This window comes from Anabas testudineus, chromosome 12 (assembly GCF_900324465.2).
Source record: "Anabas testudineus chromosome 12, fAnaTes1.2, whole genome shotgun sequence".
NCBI classification, from domain to species: Eukaryota; Metazoa; Chordata; class Actinopteri; order Anabantiformes; family Anabantidae; genus Anabas; species Anabas testudineus.
In genome coordinates, this window is record NC_046621.1 from 484,566 (window position 1) to 506,545 (window position 21,980).

A 21,980-nucleotide genomic window follows, 5' to 3' on the forward strand; every position below is an offset into this window, starting at 1 on the left:
TGCTCTCTGCTCTCGATCTTCTCTCTTCTCCTCTCTTCTCTCTATCTCACTCTCCGTCTCTCTCTCTCCTTTCTTCTATCCGCTGACGCTATCTCTTTCTTGCTTTCCTCATCTATATCCTCTACTGATCTCCTGCTCCTCGTCTTCTTGCTCTAATCTCTGCTCTCTCTCCGTCTCTTTCTCCTCTCTCTCTTCCTCTCTACTCTTGCTATCCTCTACCTCCGCTCTTCTCTTGCTCATATCGCTCTCCTTGCTTCCTCTCTTGCTCTAGCTACGCTTGCTCATCGCTCGCTCTCTTGCTCTCTCTATCTATCTCGCTATCCTCTTACTACTCTCATCTCTCCTCTCTCGTCTCTCTCTACGTCTCTCTCTCTCCGTCTCTTTGCTCTCTCTCCTCGCTCTCCTCTCTCCTAGCTTCTCTCCTGCTCTTGCTACGCGCTCTGCTATGCTCTCTCACTCCCTTGCTCTTCTGGCTCTCTCATCTCTCTAAGCTCTCGTCGCACTCTTGTCTCGTCTTTGCTATCTCACTCCCCTGCTCTTCTGTATATCTCGCTCTTGCTCTCTCTCCATCATCTCTTGTCTACTCTCGCTACTTGCTCTCGCTCTCTCTCTGCTTCTGCTCTCGCTTACTTGCCTCTCTAGTCTCCTCTCTTGACTCGCCCATCTACTCACCTATGACTAACTCATTCGCTCATTACCTCTAGTGCTCTACTCTATCTCGACTGCTCGTGAATCTGTGCGATCTCTCTTCTTTCCTCCGTTGCTTGACTCGTCTCTCTATCTCTCTCAGCTTGCTCAGCTGTATGCTCTTCGCCTCTCTCTATCTCGCTTAGCTCTCTCTCTTCGATCAGTGCTCTAATCGCTCTCTCTCGTCTGGCTCTCTTTCTCGATCTAGAATCGTCTTGCTATCTAGCATCTCTCCTTGGCTCTCTCTCATCTCGCGCTCTCTATTGCTCTCTATATATAGCTCTCTCTTCGTACCTACTAGTTTTCAGCACCGGGCCGTTCTGTCTCTCCCGCCTTGGTCGTCTGTTCAGCTGTTGCGCCGTTTTCCTGGTCCGCCGGAGATTGTCTATTTACGCCTGTCACCCTTATCCAAGCTCAGCAACGTGGCAGCAATTAAACCCGGAATGTTCGGAATCAGAATTGGGTCAACACCCGGCTTGTGCCGTCCGGGCTTCCCTTCCTTTCTACTTTTTCCCGACCCTAGGTAAACACCCGCTCAGTTTACTACACTCACCCGATTCGTATGCAACTGCTTACCTAAGAAACTTTGACTTACCAATCCACTTGTTTTTCATCAGTCCCAAAACCACTTTACTCCAAGTGCGTGTCTACCCACTTCGTTTTCACTTGCTACTACGTGATTTTGGTAAGTTCTCCATACTGCTTTTTTCATCATTGTTTTTCCCTTGTTCTGATTCCAGTTCCGCTACAGCACGACGTTCAGTCTCGTTTCCCTCTTTTCTCTATCCCGTACACAGGTAACCAAAAAAGATTAGAGGGGCGCAGTAATAGATTTTTCAAGTAAGCGTACTGTAAATAAGTTGTATCACCCCTCTACTCTAACGTAAAAGCTTTGCTTAACTAAAACTCAAATTAAAACACAATACTATACGTAAAGGCCGTTTGAACTGATTACGAGAAGTTGTGTTTAAAGTAGTTTTTAAACCACTACAATTGTTAAACCCATACACTTAACAGTAGATTACACCCAACAGAATAATAGGCAGTTTCAAAACAATTTACGTCTTATTAAGTAACCATCACTCAAGTCAACACTGCTCGACAAAATAGCATCAAAAACGGTGCAAGAAAACGTGTAAACACTTCTAACAATATATAAGTGTTACATATTACCCACATTGATCAATGTAATTACATACTATGGCTAAACTTCTTCACATTTACCTAATTTAAAAATGAACAAATCATAAAAAAATACTTCAATTGCTAACTATGTTACAAAAGTGACTGTAGTGCATGTGTACAATCTTCAAGATAATAAAGTCACATCAGATTACTCCACTGATAAAAAGGTCCTTTTTAAGACTCAGCACCCTGGGCCTTAACTTCCCATCATCTAGGCCCATCAACACATTCTGGATAAAGTTAAATGTGTTGGCCAACTTATTTAGGTAGCTCAGATGCAGGGCATAAATGAGTGCCAAAAGCATTACAAAGCATCAGCCAGTGTGGTGCAATCAACAACTACATTACCCTCAAGCACAACTGAAATCCTATCTGGAGAGAAGAATGTTGCTGGAGGTGGAGTTGATTAAGAGGAGTCCAACTGGTCACCTGTGTCTGGTTGTTCAACCTGTGACAACTGAAGAGAAAATAAGGTTACCTTACTTGGGGAACATCGCCTATGGTATCTCCAAAGGTAGACAGTATCAATCAAATTGAGCCATGCAATAATGGTGTAAGGGTCAACCCATTCAGATGTGGAGAGTGCTGTCCTACTTAACAGGTCGACACAAAATGGGCTATAGTTGTTAAAATGTGTTTATCTGGAATAATTCACAACATTTTCATATTAAAGATTTAGTGACCCAACACACAAATTGTTGCTTATCTCCCACATCCTCTCATACAGTATAAACATCTAATTAATGCCTCCATATTGATCACATTAAATAAGTAAAAATTAGGTAAAAGTACTTGCATGAAGGAAAAGCATGACTTCCAATCACTTCTATTCATTTGGGTAAACAAATCTTCAGAAACTCCCATAACATTATACTCTTTTAGTTAAACAGTCCATGAACCAGGTTGGTGGATTAGTCCAATTAATGATGAAAAAAAAAAACTCTCTTGTTGATAATTAAATGCAACTTTAATCTGAATGTGATGAAAATCTGAAGGTTTAATAATGTGCCCTAATCACACCAGGCATATTGCACGTTATTCTTTAGCATAATGACATTTGTTTATATAAATGAACTGTTGCCTAAACTATAAACAATGTGCTAACTTACATCTCACATCTTAAGAAATGTTGAGTCGTCCTCATGCAGATATGCAGGAAGAGCTCGAAGGACAGCAGCACGTCTCACATCAACATCAATTTGATCCTTGAGTGTGAGAACAGAACTTGTTTCAGCATGGATGGTAAAGGTCACAGCAAAAAAAAAAACGTATAATAATGTGTCTCTTTCATTTCTTTGTGTGGTAAACCTAAGATTCCCAATGTTAGTATGTTCAGGTACCAATTTGTTTAAATAACTTACCTGAAGGTCATAAATCCGGAACAGCTGATGCAGAACTTCAGCTACTTTTCCTGAACGAATGAAGAATGTATGGTCTGTGTTGAAAAACCACACATAGCAGAATATTAGAATATATATATTTGAACATTTGTTATAAGTTGTTTAATGTAAAAACTGAAAGATAAAATGCCAAAATATATCTAATAGTTGTTCAAGGCTCACAGCATCTTCACTTCTTGGGAAGTTAGGAAGGAAATACACTTCGGTCTTTAAATGTTAGTATGGGGAGCTTGTTTGTCTGGATTGTTTCTACTCCTCTTGCCTGAAAAGTAAATATAATCTTTTATCAATGGTGGTAACACAAACTTTGCACCTCCAAGTCATTTTACTGGTTTCAGTGTTTTGTACTGAAAATGCACACAGCTTACCTGATTAAAAACTCCACCAAACAGGTGCTTCACTTTTAGCCTAAAGAGAGAGAATATAGAAAATTTAACGAAATTGAAATGTTAAAACTCTTCTGACACTACATTACAGAAACAATTGATCATTTAAGACAAATACGCAACACTTCACATAATAAAATATTTAAAAAATCATATCACCAAATATGAAATGACTTATACAGAACAGACAGAAAAAGCTGATTTAACAACAACGTTACTTGTTTCATTTAATGACGCTCAGTTTATTCACTGAACTGATTCAAACCTATAATTGACATGATTTATAAAGACTTAGCTAAGCACATGTTACAACTCCTGTCTCAACATGGTCGTTTCACAGAGCCTCTATGTCACCGTTAGCTACTTAGCTCAACACAGCCAGACATGTATTAAAGTTAAACCTGAGTAAAAAAGTGACATTTTGATATATATATATATATATATATATATATATATATATATATATATATTAAGCTAACAGTTAGCAATATAAAGCTAACTGCTAGCTTAATATATATATATATATATATATATATATATATATATATATATATATATACATATATATTAAGCTAACAGTTAGCAATATAAAGCTAACTGCTAGCTTTATATTGTCAGATATTAAGCTAACAGTTAGCTCGACACACAGCCTCCCAATAAACTATTTATTCTACACAATATAGAAGAATTAGCTAAAACACCGTTCACCTCTCATATACATAACAAAATACTGAGACTACAAAAGCTGATGAATCCAGTGAGACGACGACACCATGTTTCTTAACTCACCAGAGAAGTGGCTCAGAGTCAGAGTCGGTCCAACTGCGACAGACGCGGTCAGTGGAGTGAAGGTTCGGTCCGGCAGGAGATGATGCTGCCGGTCTGACCCGGTCCATCAGGAGATGATGCTGCCTGTCTGACCCGGTCCATCAGGAGCTGGTGCTGCCTGTCTGACCCGGTCTGACCCTGTCTGACCCGGTCCATCAGGAGCTGGTGCTGCCTGTCTGACCCTGTCTGACCCGGTCCATCAGGAGCTGGTGCTGCCTGTCTGACCCTGTCTGACCCGGTCTGACCCTGTCTGACCCGGTCCATCAGGAGCTGGTGCTGCCTGTCTGACCCTGTCTGACCCGGTCTGACCCTGTCTGACCCGGTCCATCAGGAGATGGTGCTGCCTGTCTGACCCTGTCTGACCCGGTCCATCAGGAGCTGGTGCTGCCTGTCTGACCCTGTCTGACCCGGTCTGACCCGGTCCACCTGAAACGTCCTCAGTTCACTTTCTCCACAATGCGAGCGAACAACATGGCGGACTTTCGCGCGCGCTTCGAGTTTGAACCTCGTGACGTCAGACAGAACTGGTCAAAACATTTGAGTTCAATGACAAAATTTACTCAAAGAATTTAATCAGTATAAACTTAAAAATAAAAAACAGTTCAAATAACTCAAAATATTAAAGGTAAATCAACTTTTTAAAAATTTTGAGTTAATAAAGCTTCATTTGACAAGCTTTTACTGTTCGGTCTTACAGTGTACATTACATGTAGATTGGGAATTAGATTATTTTTTACAAAGTAGTTTGAACGACTTGCTCTTGGTCCTATTTTGCAAAATGTGGAAAGTTTAATACATGAATATTAAAAAGTAAAAACAGATCCAGATGTGATGTTAATCAAAAACAGCACAAGTTTTCCCACAGTTACATATTTATTCATTTCAGGAACATCACTACACATGAATCAACATTTCTGTAAATATGTTAGTGTCAACTACTGTCCTTAAATTTAAATTCAGTTAAACAACAAATCACACATAAGAAGAAGAAACATGCAGTATATTGGACAGATAGTTATGAAAAGTAATCACACAGTAATTTTACTGAATTCTAACAAAGTTTCTGTTTTAGAGATGTTTTTGTCAGTTTGAGGATCTGAGGACAGAGGTCGATCTCTGAGGAAAATTTCTTCTGGGACGTCACTTTATTCATGTTTATTTTCTTCAGCTCCTTTGTTTTTTTTACTCAACTTGTACCAGAATGCTGCCATGAATCCTTTCTTTGACTTTTGACGACGTCGTATCTCCTCCAGTTCCTGGACCTTCTCTGTGTCTCCTTTCTCCTTCATCTTCTCAATCAGGAAGTCCAAGTGGACATGAGTGGACAGAGAATCCACATTCAGAGCGATCTGCTCCTGTCTGAGAACATGTTGATACGACTCTTCAAGCAGCTGGTTCTTCTCTGCAGTCAGGTCTCTCATCTCTTTTTCCAGATTTCCCAGAAGATTTGCCTTTTTCCCACTTTCTTCTTTATTCTTTTCATACTTCTTTTTCACATCTTCCAGGGTCTTCTGGACTCTCCTCGTCTTTGCCACATAGATCCACTTTTCTTTCTCATGATCTGACACAGGACACTTCCCAGTACAAACTGTGCAGTGACCTCCTTTCATGACCTTACAGTGTTCTGGTTTCCAGGCTATTGTACATCCAGGATAGTGACAGTTCTCCTCACAGACAGTACAGCACACAGCTCCTCCATAAAACACCAGCCACCACAATCCACCTTCAATACGTTCTTTTACCTTGTAGACCTCATCAACTTCTACAGTGAAGTTTTCATTGTCCTTCATCTCTTGTTCATGTTTCTTCAGAGCTTCTTGAGTCTGGTGGGCCTCTTTCTGCTTCATTTCAGTGAACTCAATTCTCTCTTGCAGGTTTTGAATGCAGGCTTTCAGTCTGACAATTAAGTTCAAAACTTCAACAGTCGTTGTCAGTTTCTGAGCTGTAGATGTTTCCAGGAAGTTTGTGAATTGTTTCATCCCCCTCTCTGTTACTCTCCATGCAGTCTCTAAGCCAAACTCATTTTCCTCTGTTCTCTCTGTGCTCAGACAGTTATTAAACAGGAAGTAAGCAGGTTTATTCTTCTCGTTTTTGGCACATTTAATTTCTGCATCTTCAAGAGCTTTAAGAGCATTTTCAGGTGTCATTCCATCTGAATGTGTGATCAGAGCTACGATGTTCTTCTCCATCTCTTCCCCAAACAGAGACATCACTGAATTAAATACATAACTCAGTCGGTCACTAACTCGGTTCTCACTCGACTTCATCACCAGACCCACTGCATTAATTTCATGAACTCCGTCTTCTGAGCGAAACAAGTCCAACAATCTTTGACTGACTCTCTCATCATGTTCGATCCCTCTGGTGTCTCCATATCCAGGAGTATCGATGACGGTCAGAGAGTAGGGCACAGTTATACCTTCAAAACCAAAGATCTCGTACACGATCACGTCTGATGTCTGACTTTCTGTCTGACATCTCTTCTCATCCTCCACAATCTCAAACCAGATGTTGTCCTCAAACTTCACTCCCATGGTGTAATTCACCAGAGCATTGATCAGAGTCGATTTTCCTGTTCCTGTTTCACCAACTAGTAAAATAGTTTTATTTGTCTTGTTCAGGTTTTTTTCACCAACAGTTTTTCTTGTCAGAGTTCCAAATGTCTCTGTCTTTGGTTTCAGCTGGTAGACAGCAGGAGATCCTGAATGGATCAGAGAACATTTGGACACGATGTCTTTATATTTGGACGAGATGTTAATCATCCTGTGGAGAAAGTAAAACACAGCTCAGTCCAACTTTTAAATTTTATTGCCATCAGCCACATAAAATGAAAAAAGAAGAATGTGATATGATTTGTGAATTAATGTTTCCACTCTGACACTCAGTGTTTGTGGTTGGTGCAGTGGTGGATGTAACTGAGTACATTTTCTTTAAGGACAATTTAAAGGTACTCGACTATTTCTATTTTCTACTCGACAACATTTCAGAATAAACACTGTATTTTACATTTACAATTAGTAAATGTAGAAATTTGTCAGGTTTAACTAAAAGATGGCCGTAGTTCTGAAGTCTTTGTGTGGGCTCATGGCTTAGTGTCCCAGTCCCAGGACTAACTGGACTTTACTGTACACTGAAAAAAATTCAGGTTTACAGAATCTATTGCAAAGATCATCCAAATTTTAGTTGAGAATAAGTCTTGGAACATGCAGTATCACTTTAAAATAAGAGAACATGTTAATGTTCATGTTAATTCAAATACTTACACATTACTTAGTTTATATCAGTACTAATAAATCACTTAATAAATATTAACTAACTCTTTGTGACCCTTTTTGTAAATTATTCATAATGTAACACTTAATGCAACAGAGTTGGACATTACTTAATCACAAACATCCATCCATTTATGCTGTAGGTGAATTTAGAAATGAATGAAGTTGTTGGTGATCATGTCATGAGCTAGAGGAAGGACTCCATGGCCAGAGATAAGACAGGACAGGACTGAGTGGTCAATCTTTATTTATAGCAACAGAACAACAGTAAATCAATGGATACAACAGTCACTAGATGGGAGGAGATGACGTAGGGTGAGTATGGTGATCTTGGTGGAAATGGACAAAATGGAGGACAATGGAGAAGGTTCAGGAGTGTAACAAGAGTATCACAGAAGCACCATGAGAATACAATCCAATGAAATCCAAAGTCTAAACCGGGTGTGGGAACAGTCTGGGGTTATGAACAAAGGCAGTCCGAACAATAAATCCAAAAGGCTAAACTCAGAGGTCGATGGTAATCCAGGTCATACACAGTTAGGCAGTTCAGAGATAGGTCCGGCAGGCAAAATCCAACACAGAAAGGCAATCCGGGTCAAAACACAGGGAGGTCCAAATAGAAACAGAGCAGGGAAGGGGACAACGAGGGAGAAAACAGATCAGGGGGAAAACTCACAGAACCAGGAGGGTAGACGGGAAGCAAGGTCAGGTCAGGCTGGTCCAGTTAGGGGGGATCCAGGGTAGAAGGGGTGCAGGTCAGAGAAAGGGAATCAGGCAGATACAGGTACAGGTCTGGTACTGTGACCAGGGGGAACGACGGGGAAGAAACAGAACTCACAGCACCAGGGGGTCAGGCAAAAGACGGGGTACAGAACAGGCAGAGTCCGAAAAATCCAAAACAAGTCAGTCCAAGAGAAACACTGGACACTGTCCGGGAGTTAAGAACAGACTATCTGGCAGGGGAGAAAGGTGAGCAGGCCGGTATTTATAGTGTGGGGGAGACCAGGTGTAACTAATTAGGCGAGTGAATGTAATCAGAGTGGGCGGAGGAAACAGGAAGTTGCCAAAATAAGAGCATGGGGGAAATAAAGGCCGCAACGAGGCTGGAAACATGACAGATCTGGACTCTGGACTCTTCCACTTGTGAGTATTCACAAGCACGATAACATCATTGGCATAGGCAGATAAAACAATGGTGCTATTAAAACCTGACACAGTTATTACGTATCTTAAAAAACAGTGGTTCAAATGACATGGCACACAACATCCTTGTCAGTGTCACGCATCAGCACACTCTCAGTGTCCTGATAGGAAACTTTGATCTTGGTAACCAATCGCTCAAGCTGTCACAGTTCCTACCTTGTCTCCATTCAGTTGGTTTTGTTTCTTTCTCCCCCCTCTGTTTAACTTGTCTTACTCCTGTGACTCTGCTTTACAGCCACCACTTTCTAAAGCCCATATTTTAGCCCACCTTCAGTCATACTGGTGTCCCCGTTCATTAGTTCATCACTGAACCCAAGCCTCTCCATTACTCTCATGAGATACAGGGGCTCAACACGATTGAAAGCCTTTTCCTGATCTATGGAAATAAGACCAGTATCTAGGCCCAATGATCTAGAGAGCTCCAAAACATCCCGAATTAGTTAAACCTCATTGTTCGCTCTGCTGTCCTCCTGAGGATGAAGGTCTCGTTTAACTTGGAGCACAAGTTTTTTAAGTCTGTAATCCTCCTCCTCAGTAAAAACACCATCCTCATTGCACCTCATTTAGAACATGACTGAGTATTTCCAAAATGCTCCTCTAGTTTTACTCCCTTCATGTTTTTGGTGTCTTGCAAGAACTGTTTAATCAGTCTGGCGGAGTAGGCCATCTTTTCATGTGAGGCAGGTTTCGTCCCCTCTGAGGCCAGGCTGAAGTCAGAGTCATAATCGTCACTGTGTCCACACTGAGAAGGGGTCAAAGTTGAGTCAACATCTCTAGTGATTTGACTCTTTTTTGCTTTAACCGCACTGCTCACACCTTTAGTTTTCCTTTTATGTTTGAGGACTGGTTTTACCACCCCATTTCACTCATGTCTGCGTCCTCCAGGTTCTTTCCGTTTTGGACTGGAGCAATTTATTGTCCACTGTTTGTGTCTTGGATCAAAGCATCAGTTGCACTAATCAATCCAGTGTCTACACTATCATCATTATCCTGCATAGATGTGTCAGCCACTGTATCACTTGCTACACTGGATAATTCTTCTTCAACAGTGCTATTGTTACTACTGGTCTGGTCCAGTCCTTTACTGCATTGTGTGTGCTGTTCTGTTACCTGCTCGTCCTGATGTTCAAGCTCAGTACCACCAGTTCCTCTTTGTTTACTGCTGCCCTCCCCTGGATCAGGCATCTCCTGGACCACCTTTTCTGGACAGGACCTAACCACATGTCCTTCCTGTCCACAACCAAAACACCTCATAGTGTCGGACGTAGTGTACAGGATGTTATCAAAACCATCCACTCTGACACGAAACTGCACATTAAACTCTTCCTGCCTGTTGTTCAGAATCATAACAATGTCGTCTATGAGACCCATGTTTCAACCAGATTTACAACCACACAGCACTTTCTTCATGGGTGAAACAACTTCACCCACCACCAAACTAACGTCCTCCACCGAACACCAGCGGATATTTTAATACAGTGTTTCCGTGTCAGGTGAGTAAAGTCAGGACCAAAGCCTGGAACACATAGCTGACCTCCTGACCCCCGTCCCTCCTGGTCCCTCTGCAGTACCCAGCCCCAAAGATAAAAACAGTCGTGGTCCAAGTTTCACTAAAACCTTCAAAAATCACAGTGAACACCTCAAACAGCTCACACAGCTGGTCACAGTCCATAAAACAGTGGAAAACAGTCTCCGTCAGGCCACAGTGCACAGGCGCAGGAAACCTCTGGATTGATCTTGCTGGTGAAAGAGTTCACAGCGATCGCCCCGTGCAAGATCCTCCACTGAAGACCCCCAGTTCTTTTGTTCAGGGGGGGCTTGTAGAGGACCCTCCATACGGGTTGCAGACCAACTTCTCGAGACAGCTTCCTCCTCCACACCGTGTCCACCCTGACCCCCAGCTGGACTCTAGTCAACTCCACGACACAGCAGGCGTACAGAGTCTTCCCCGTGATGGCGTAGAGGTCAAAGCACCTGGTCAAGTCTCTAAAGTCCAAAGTAAAACCAAGTTCAGGAAAAGGATCTCGCTCATCCGGACTCTCCACGCCACTGCAGTAATCCTGCAGCATCTGCTGCTCATCAGCAGACAGTCTAGCCAGGACCAGTGTTAAAATCCTCTCTGAAACCTGGGCTGATCTCAGACCCAAGGCCGAGGCCATGGCCGGTGCAGTTCTCAGGTCAGGACCAGCCACGTGAACTAGGTGTTTCAGTGTTGACAGCCCTGAAGAGAGTAGAGCAGGAGTCAGACCGGGAGTGGAGCCGTTGTGTACGTCCAACCGGGCCCCGCATAGCAGGGGCTCAGCCAAGAGCCAGTGCAGGGAGACCGAAGGCTCCAGCCTCCTCCAACCGAACAGCCGCCAGGACCGAAAAACACTCTGATAAAACACAGGTAAAACTGAAATATCAAAACCAGTGGAGTCCATTAAAAACAATGCAGAGTCAAGGTGAAGCGCGCCAGCCGTCCGTAGAATGGCAGAGGCCACAGGTCTCCAGACCACATCCTCAGGTCCAGAGAGAAGACTTTTGACAAACTGCAGTCTGAAAGCGGACACTCACCTTGGCCACCTTGAGCTTTGGGTAAAAACAAAACACACCCAGTGAAGCTGGTCCCAGTTTATCTTAGTAGATGATACATTGCTAAAAGCCTTCACGATATTTATGCCAGGACCGGACCTGGCATAAAAGAGGCTCTATGGACAGTGCGTACAACATCCCTGAGAGCGAGCAGCCCTGTCTGATGCCTCGTCGCACTTTAAAAGGAGCGCTCAGCTCACCATTGACCTTCAGTACACTCTCAATGTCCTGGTACAGAACCCTGATCATAGCAATCAAACCAGGGCTGAGACCAAACCTCTCCAGAGTCTTCCAGAGGTACGGGTGCTCGACCCGGTCGAAAGCTTTTTCTTGGTCCAGCGAAATCAGACCCAAGTCTATTCCCAATGAACCAGAGAGGTCCAAAACAGAAAAATCATCGTCAGTGATTAACCTACCGGGCACACAGTAAGTCTGGTCCCGATGGACCACCTGGTCCATCACCTCTCGCAGTCTGTTGGCCAGAGCCTTGGACAGGATCTTATAGTCCATACAAAGCAGTGAGACGAGACGCCAGTTCTTAATGTCCTGAAGGTCACCAGTCTTCGGCAGCAGAGTTAGAACCGCTCGTCTGCAGCTGAGGGGCAAAGAGTCCTCCGTTAAGCTTTCAGCAATAACACAGAGCAGATCTTGCCCCAGCTCAGGCCAAAAAGCTTTGAAGAACTCAACCGAGAGACCATCGAGCCCAGGAGCCCGCCCTCCCTTCAGAGGCCTGGGGAAGACCACCACAGAAAGTCTCGTAGCACGCCAAGTCCTCAGTGTACTCACTGCTGTACAGGTCTCTGTAGAACTCCACAGCCCTCCCCCTGATGTGACCAGGGTCCGTCAGCACAGCCCCTACAGAGGAGCGCAGGCTGTGGATGTACCTGCTCTGGCCATTCCTCTTTTCCAGACTGAAGAAAAAGCGGGAGGGAGCATCCATCTCTGCGACAGCCTGGAATCTGCACCAGACCAGTGCCCCCTGTGTTCTGGTGCCCAGTAGGCTGGCAAGAAGAGCCTTTTTGGATTTGACGACGTCAAGGTGTCCTGTGTTTCCTGTGGAATCTGCCAAAAGTTGCAGTTCCACAATATCACTCTCTAGAGCTTTAATCGACCTGGTAACGTCCCTAGTGACATTGAGAGTGTACTGTTGGCAGAATTGCTTAATCTGGACTTTGCCACAATCCCACCACTGTCTAAGATTCATAAAATCAGATTTCTGGGTTTTAAAAGTCTTCCAAAAGAACCTAAAACCATCTTTAAAACACTCATCAAGCAACAGTGAATCATTAAAAATCCAGTATGCGCTCCTGTGCTTAATGTTATTAATAAAAACATGACACAAAACCATGGAGTGATCAGTAAAACCAACAGGTGTGATCGAACAGGACCTGAAAGAACTCATCTGGTGCCAGTCAACCTCATTACTGCCGTCACTGTGGGTTTCTTGTATTAGCATCACGTTAACGTGATTCAGTTTCATTAGTTCATATAAAACTATTCTCTTCTTCAGGTCTCTGGCCCCGTTCAGATTCAAGGTGCCAATTTTGAAAGTAGTCATGGGGAGAGAGAAGAGAGAACAACCACAGATCAACAGCAGGAAAACCAGGGCAGGGAGTGAGCACTTAGAACAACCCTCCATCATCCTCAGGTTCCTGGCTCAGCTTGAACACTATTTTCTTAAGTCTGTAAACCTCCTGGTCTGTGTAGCCCCCTTTAGACCTGATGGTGTCAGCCCCAGAGTCCTGAAGTCCTGTTCTGAGCAGCTCTCTGGGATTCTACAGCACCTCTTCAACCTGAGCCTGAGAATGGAGCAGGTGCCAAAGGTCTGGAAGACATCATGTCTGACGCCAGTTCCAAAAACCTCATCTCCTTCTGCTCTAAATGATTACAGACCAGTCGCCCTCACCTCACACATCATGAAGGTCCTGGAGAGACTGGTTCTGACTCATTTGAGACCTCAGGTTGAGACATCACTAGACCCACTGCAGTTCGCCTATCGTCCCCGGGTTGGAGTAGATGATGCTATTGTCTACCTGCTCCAGCGAGCTCTCTCCCACCTGGACAAGGCTAACAGCACTGTGAGGATCACGTTCTTTGATTTCTCTAGTGCCTTTAACACCATCCAGCCTGTCCTGCTGAGAGAGAAGCTCCTGAAGATGTAGGTAGACTCCTCCACAACCTCCTGGATCACTGACTACCTGACAGACAGACCACAGTTTGTACGACTGCAGGGATGTGAGTCTGAGCGGGTGGTCAGTAGCACAGGAGCACCTCAGGGGACTGTCCTCTCACCTTTCCTCTTCACCCTGTACACCTCAGACTTTCAGTACAACACTGAGTCCTGCCATCTGCAGAAGTTCTCAGATGACTCTGCAGTGGTTGGGTGTATCAGCGGTGGGGAGGAGACCGATTACAGAGGTCTGGTGGACGAGTTTGTGAAGTGGTGTGGAAACAACCATCTCACCTTGAATGTAAGCAAGACCAAGGAGATGGTTGTGGACTTCAGGAGGAAGAAAACTGGCTTTGACACTGTGTCCATTCTGGGTGAGAAGGTGGAGGTGGTGGACATGTACAAATACCTGGGAGTTCACCTGGACAACAGACTGGACTGGAAGTTCAACACAGAGGCTGTATACAGGAAGGGACAGAGTAGACTCTACTTTCTGAGGAGGCTCAGGTCCTTTAATGTGTGCAACAAGATGCTGCAGATCTTCTACCAGTCTGTTGTAGCCAGTGCAATATTCTTTGCTGTCGTCTGCTGGGGCAGCAGCATCAGAGCCAGCGACACTAAGAAATAGACAAGCTGATCAGGAAAGCTGGCTCTGTGCTGGGGGCTCCTCTGGAAGAATGGTAGAATCTATCTACCTCTGCTCCTCATCTGACCACGGACTGAGGTCACAAACAGGTCTTTATCAGAAAAATAATCCTCAACTTTCACCCCCTTTAAATTCGTAGTTCGTAGCAGGAACAGTTTAACTTATTCGACACTGTACGCTCTCAGTCTCTGAGACTGGGAGGAATTAGAACCGGACATCTCAGCGTCAGTGCCGGGAGAGTCGTCGACCCCACTACAGTCCGATTCGGCTGCCTTCAGGCTCCTCAGGCCTCTACTTCTGACCTTTTTCACAGCCCCAGACTGGTCCTGGGAGCTGCTCACAGTAGTTTTACTTTTCCTTTTACCCCCTGGTACTGTTTTACAACTGTCCCCTTCGTCCATCACTGCTTCCTGTTCAGTCCTCAGCTCCTCAGCACACGTCACCACCTCTCCTTTACTCACTGTCTCTACAACTGATGTGTTATAAGCATCAGTCACCACCACCTCAGCCTGGTCAGTTCACCTGCCACCCTGCTCCTGCCCATCCACCTCTTCTCCACCTTTGCCTCCTACATGCTGCTCCCCTCCATCAGTGACACCACCAGACCTGCCCTCAGCCTTCTCAGGACAGGCCCTGATGAGATGTCCTCCCCTCCCACAGCCAAAACACTTCATGGTCTCAGATGTCACAAACAGAACATAATCAAAATCATCAACCCTCAGCTTCAGCACCAGGTTCAGGGAGAGAGGGAGAGGGACAGGAGTCTCACTTCCTGTCATGTCCATATATGGTTTAATTTCTGTCCATATATGATTAAATTCTGCTGTATCTCTCCTGCTCACTCGCCTTAATTACCAGATCAGTTTTACCTGTCCCTCATATAAAGAGGTCTGCAGCTCTCTGTTTTCTGCCGATTTGTGCTACTTCTTTTCCAAAGTCACTCTTCAGCCCTATGTCTTTTTTATCTGTCCACCTATTACAGGGACAATCTGATTATTATGATTCTTCCACATTCACTGTTCATGTACTGTGTGTAAAGCTGCTTTGTGACAATGTCAATTGTAAAAAGCGCTCTACAAATAAAATTGAATTGTTTGAATATTACCAACGGGACTGGCCACCTGGACCCTGACCGTCTGCCTGTCCCTGGTATCTGTGAGTCTCCTCTCTGACCTGATCTGTTTCTGCTTTTCTAACTTTGCTTTTTGGATTCTAGACTCTGGATTGTTTGCTGTCTCTGACTGCCTTCCTGGATATCCACCTAGTTCTGACTGTAGCTCTAGGTTCCTGCTGTGTTGTTCTGGAACATCTTAGCTTTCATTATCTGCAGACTGACCATCACCAGCTTCCGGTTCTCTTCTAGGTTCAGTATCTTTGTGACCACTCGTAAGTTCTTGGCTCACCTGTTAATGTCTTCTCCCACATCTCATTTCAAACTAACCCTCTGTCTCCTTTTAGACCCGGTAAAACATAAGGTCAGAACCTAATATAACCAGTACATGTACATGTGTGTCATGGTTTCGGCCTGGCCCCGGCCGGTCTTGGATTTTCCTCCTTCACTCTCCCTCTGGACTCCGCCCACCAGCCACTTCTCTCCCTCTGCTCCCAGCAATCAGCTGCATATTGGACTCACCTGTGTTTCCCTCAGGCTACATAAACTCTCCTCAGCCCTTTCTCCGCTGTCAGATCGTCGTCGTTCCCCTAGCTGTTTCCAGCGTCGCTCCCAACCTGTTTCCAGTTTTTTCCCATGCCTGCTTCAGCTCATCCTGCTCAGCCCTGTTTGCTTCCCCCTCATGGACTCTCTGGACTTGTTTTTCCCCCCTGAACCTTTGGACTTTGTTACCTGTTTCAGTGAGTGTTTTCCTGCCATCGTGCAGTGGGTTTTGTTTGTACTTTGATTCCTGATTTGTTCCTTTGTTCTCTGCCATCTGGGTTGTTTTACGTTGTTACTTTGTCCTCATGTTTCTGCCCGTTTTTGTAGTGTCTGTTGACACCCCACTTAGTTTCCCTTGTTTTTGTACTTTTCAGTAATAAATCCTGTTTCAGTTAATTCCTGCCTCGTCCCCCTCCCTTTAATTGTGACATGTGTCCTGATCTGATACAGCTTAAGTTACTGTACTTCAGCTGTTTCCAGTGAAGAAGCTTTTAGCACTTCCTGCTTTTACTCACGTTGCCATGGCGACTCCAGGTGCAGGGATCTCCACACAGTAAAGGACGAGCAGGTGATGGTGTCTGGTCTCTCTGTTAATAAATCTGTTAAGATAAAAGAACTTAAACTTTACCACAGAATATCGGTAAAATTCCTTCTACTAAACTACGATCCAGTTATAGTGAGTTTGTTCTGGTCTGAGTCATTCATAAGTTTAAGTCCAAAGGGTTGGACAACACTTTAGATAATAGCTGTGAAACACTGTGTAATTAAGCCTTTAACATTTTGATTAACCATTTGGTAGATTTATACCTGTATTAACTTAACCCAGCCTCACCTAATTAACCTATCCAGGCCAGGTGAGAAGAGAAACGGTCCTCAGACTGAAGAAGCTACTTGATGAGTAGTAAAAAGTTTCAGCGTGACAAGAAGAAAGTCCAGTTAAGATATGTTAAGGTAAAAAACAGGTGTGTGTATATAGTTTATGTACATTCTGCACTTCATACATTTGTGATAAACATATACATAAAATTATATAATAAAAGACTTATTGTTGTTGTTATTGTCTCAAAGACATAGGAAAGTTAAAACCAATTTAAAAGGTACTTCTTTTGTAACAGTGGTGTACCAAAGCAGTACGGACGTTATATTTATACAACATATATTTGTTATATAATTTATATCTCTGAACCAGTGTGAGTTCCTGTTTGAACTACAACCATCCACTTTTCCCTCTGAACGTGCTAAGGTAGCCTTAGTCTTGTGCCTTAGTGTTGTCTCTCCCAACAGGACGAGGCCGTCCTTGGAGAGTAGCTTAATGGGGAAGAGGAGCAATGTGCTACACGTTGTTTGTGAGCTTCAGAGGGTTTTAAAAACTGTCACACACACAATAAGGATCCTGTCTAGTTCGTCCTCAGCCTCCCCCAGGCGTCCCACTCAGCCGTTGGATACATTATTGACTTATGGACAACTGGCAGGCGGCACTGCTCTGCACATTTAATGGATAGGTCTGAATGAACGGCTGAAGAATCACTAACCTGACAGCCTTGGAGAGTTCATGAACTTTTACTTTGTAAATCTCAAATGTGGATTGTTGTCGTCATGAACACCAGCAAGAACTTCTATTCCCCACGTCTGCTCTGAACTGTCCCTGAGCAGCGGCCTCACAGATCCACTTCCCAGACACCCTGGAGGTAATACAGTTGGATCGAAGCGAACTGAGCCCCCGAGAGAGAGAGGTATTTCAAACTGAGAACCTCATAACCATCATGAACATGCCGTCATGAGGTCGCTGCCGAGCCGTTTCCTGAACTACACAATCTCCTGACCCCACATCTCCTCTCCGTGTTCTGGGAGACCTGTTAAACAGATGCCGCTCTCCTGCTTCATGTTACTAGGTTGGTCAGAAGGATTCATCCCATCGTCCACATCTCCCAAGTCAAGCCTGCAGTGGAGAGTCAGCCCGGATTTTGGATTACCTGCTTCTGGTTAACTGTGCTCCTGACCAACCTGATCTGTGCTGGAGGAGTGTGGAGGGGACATGTTTGCTTTGTGTGCACTGTCTCCTGTTGTCCTTCCACTCAGCGACCATGCAGCAGACGCAGACAGTGAGGTCTCCATCTTGTCTTGTGGGATCACCAGGAGCCCCCACCTCCCCGGGCTGCTCTTCTGGTTTAAACTTACCTGCTTTTCCGCACCAACCATAAGAATCTCACTGTTTGCAACCATTCAGCTAATACTTTGCTGGATACCTGGTGAAATCTTTTTTCTGTCTTTTTAAGGTTATGAAAGCAGTAGATTTGTGTTTTGTTGTAATTATTTGATCCCAGCTACACGTTTTTAAATGTAACCCAGAAAAATAAAGCTTATTTTTATGTTTTATTCTTCATCGTACTCCGTCTCATCCCCAAAGAGCTGAATAATACCAGTAATAAATCATAAGAATTTTACTCATCACTTGTATATTATATCTGAATAACATCTTAAGTGATTTTAAGTCAGAAACTCATTTCAACAATAAGATAAAAAAACAATCTGACGTATTTACAACATTGTATCTTGTGAATTGTGCTCGAAATATTATTTTGTCCTCACGTCTCTTTTAGAAGGACACCCATGTCCACCTGGTAAAAACATTTAAAAGCTTCATGAAACACAGACTAATGAGTCAGAACTGTGTTTTATTCTTTAAGTAGTTTAAAAGCAGTTATTGTTGACGTCAGTTAAATAAAAATGCAGTATGTATGTTATGGTCTTGGTCTTTTCCTCCTCCCACTGTGTGGTGACTTTCTGTCTGGTGGGGTTTGTGTTGACCCCTGACCTCCCTGCTTCTGGTCACCTTCATCTCTTCCCCTTGTTGTTAACAGTTCACTCACTACCTAAAACCTTTTGAGAGCCATAAACAGATTTACCTACTTAACATCTGAGAGTTTATTGTATCCTGCTTCCCCCACCCTCAGCATGAACTGGTCGTAATTATGAAACTGTAATTCTGATGGACAGCCGGGTCTGTGACAGTCACATATGGTCAGACTGTTGATCTGCTGATTAAGGGTCTTGTCTGTAACTTCAGCTTTTTCTAATATCTACAGTATCTAAACAAATATTTTATTTTCATGAGCTAAATGCCCAGAAAAATATTAGAGGATATGGTTTATCTGGTGCTTTTTATTAAGCAGAAAATTTAAACTTTCTTGGTTCCAGATTTTAATATATCTGTTTACATTTTATTCTATTCTATCTACAGAACTCATTAAAGAATCAACTTTTTTATGTCAATTCAACTGTTCCCAGTTTTTATTTACTAAGCAAAAGTCATGAAAGTAGTTGATATTTCCCATTTCATTTCTTACCTGAGCTGTTGATTTCAGGTTCTGTGATGTGAGGAGGCAGAATGAGAAGAGAGGAGTCGGTGTTTAGAGGTTTTATATCAGGAGAAGGGATGGGGTCACATGATTTCACAGAAACTCTAAATAGGATCCCACCCTTTTCCTGCCTTAGTCCCTAAGAGTCTTTCCCTGTTTGAAGAGACAGCAGATTTAAAATCTGCTCCTGAAGCTATAAACAGCACAGAGATAACTATGACAACTCATTTCATCAGTAAATTGTTAAGTTACTATAAATTGGTTTAGAGAAAGAAGCAACAACAAACCACAGTTCACTTGTACATTTGTTTCTGGTTTGTAAACACCTCTAATTCAGTTTGTCACTGCAGGAGATTAAACAGGTTACACACAGTTTCTTATCAGCGACGTATATGTGCACTAAAACATTAAAGCAGTAAATGTTTCAGAAAACATGTTGTCAGATGTACCTTAGTTAAAATCCATCAGGTTACTCATGTATTTGAAGAACCTGAACATGGTCATTACACACAGCTGTGACATCTACAGTGTTGACAGATGGACAATGAAGAAATATCGTACTCTTGCTTTAGAATTATCGTATTTTGACCTAAACTATTGTTTTGGTGAAACTATCGGTCATGAATAAAACAGCTGCTTCAGTCACTGTCACACTCAAACCCATCCAGGCTCTTTTCCAGCAACAGTTGGACCAAACATTTAACTCCCAGGCAGTGCGATGAAGCCGAACGACTTTTTCTTTTTGAGTGCCAGAAATACCAAAACTATACAAACATGTATTTGACCTTTTGTTAAATGATTTATTGTACAGACCCTAAAGCTATTGTATAAATATGATAATTATTGTTTATCTGGCAACACAATCATCTACAGCTTCCCTGATTCACTGATTAACAGCACGGTTTATCTGTGTTGTGTATTTTGTTTTGCCATGTCCACATTGTCAACTGTAGTAACTGTATATTTTTCCACTGCTATGGCCAAAGACAGTGTTCACATTAGAACATCTTTCTCATATATTACAGTTCCACAAGGGTTCTCATGGACATCTGATTCAGAAAGTAAACAGCAGCATTTCTGTTGTGAGACATTCCTCAGATGGGTTCAAACAGCTCAAGGTATGGGATCGAAAAGGAGTCCAATAGATTTGTATTTGTGGAGAGGATCTGTACTCAAAATGATGTTTATCCATCTGTACATACCATTTGTACTTTTTATAAGTTTAATGTAAGATTAGCATCTGTACAAAACATTTGTACTCATAGTAAAAAGGTCTGATCATGTGTGGAATAGATTGGTGTTCACAAACGTAACGGGGCTGTGTAAATATTATTCGGTGCACATACACAATCAGAGATATGTGGACTGATGGAGACAGATGATTGTCTTAAGGGTGGCTAGTACTAAGTTTTATCTTTTAATGTTTAGGGGTCGTCTTTGTTTATGAAGTCAAGTCCACCATGATGTTTCCAACCTGAAGGACTGTGACTCGACAGGCAGCTGGGGTCACTGCGTATTATTTTGTTTCAAGATGGCGGCGCGCACAGACGCAGCGGCTCACTGCTCCTCACGAACGGTGCGTTATTTTCTTTATTTACTTTGTGTGTATGTTTGGTTTGGTGTGCTACTCTTTGGAAAAACCACCGGATGCTGGGCACAGTACAGATACAGTCGTCAGGATCTTCAGAGCTTGGGTTTACGCTGTGAAAGGATTATTACATCGGACTTCCACCGCTCCCACGACATTCCAGAGGACATATTGAGACCCCAGGGGTCTCCGTGGATGGTCCTCCCCAGCGGCAAGCCCAAGAGTAAGTGTAAACAAAGGAAGCAAAAACGGGGCTGCAGGGGTGGCCCACTAGCGCGGCTGAAGAGACAACCATTTAAGCCTGCCGCTTCCCAGCCTTTTCCTCTCTGATCACACATCCTTGTTGTTGATTCCAGCATACACCCCCGTCAGGAGGAGAGCCCCTCCAGTGACAAACATGGCCTGAGGGCGCTTCACAACAGCTGCAGGACTGCTTTGAGAACAGACTGGAGTGTTCGCACACCAGGACCTTGAGGAGCATACTACATCCGTGCTCTCTTACATCAACTTCTGCGTTGACAACGTCTGGTCAAACGTCACCGGGTGTACTCCAATCGGAAACCCTGGATGACTAAAGAGGTCCAGGTCCTGCTGAAGCAACGTGATGTTGCCTTCAGATATGGTGACAAAGCGCAATACAGTGCAGCCAGGGCTAACCTTAAAGGAGGCATCAGAGAGGCCAAGGCAGCTTACAAGAGGAGGATTGAGGACCACTTCAGGGACAACACACGACAGGTGTGGCAGGGGGTCCAACACCTAACCAACCACAAGTCCTGCAACACCACGACGGCTGTGGGTGATGTTGTGCTCGCAGAGGAGTTAAACCACTTCTTTGCGCGCTTCGAGGTGGATAGACCTGAGACAGCTGAAGCCCATACATCAGACTGCAGCAGCTTCAGTCTCACAGTGCAGGAGCATGAAGTGCGGTGTATCCTGAGGGCAGTGAACCCCAGGAAGGCTGCGGGACTGGACGGTCTGACTGGGAAGGTCCTCAGGGAGTGCGCAAACCAGCTGGCTGGGGTCTTCAC

General features: G+C 43.7%; 1 protein-coding gene and 1 long non-coding RNA gene across 3 annotated transcripts; both read right to left on the reverse strand.

The window, feature by feature from the left end:
- Positions 1 to 2,186: 2,186 nt before the first annotated feature.
- LOC113159233 lies at positions 2,187 to 3,397 on the reverse strand. The gene is made up of 3 exons (XR_003298608.1): positions 3,234 to 3,397; positions 2,982 to 3,077; positions 2,187 to 2,329 (listed from the first exon to the last, which is right to left on the reverse strand). It is a non-coding gene; the product is annotated as an uncharacterized LOC113159233 (long non-coding RNA).
- Positions 3,398 to 5,328: 1,931 nt separating this feature from the next.
- Positions 5,329 to 19,368, reverse strand: LOC113158235. Of its 2 annotated transcripts, none has more exons than XM_026353987.1 (3): positions 19,353 to 19,368; positions 16,521 to 16,592; positions 5,329 to 7,249 (listed from the first exon to the last, which is right to left on the reverse strand). In XM_026353987.1, the coding sequence occupies exons 2-3, from the start codon at positions 16,526 to 16,528 to the stop codon at positions 5,632 to 5,634; spliced, it is 1,626 nt and encodes a 541-aa protein (XP_026209772.1). In that variant the 5' UTR covers positions 16,529 to 16,592; positions 19,353 to 19,368; the 3' UTR covers positions 5,329 to 5,631. The 2 variants fall into 2 exon arrangements, with proteins under 2 accessions (XP_026209772.1, XP_026209771.1); XM_026353986.1 differs by having other exon boundaries at positions 16,521 to 16,604; positions 19,353 to 19,364.
- Positions 19,369 to 21,980: the final 2,612 nt, after the last annotated feature.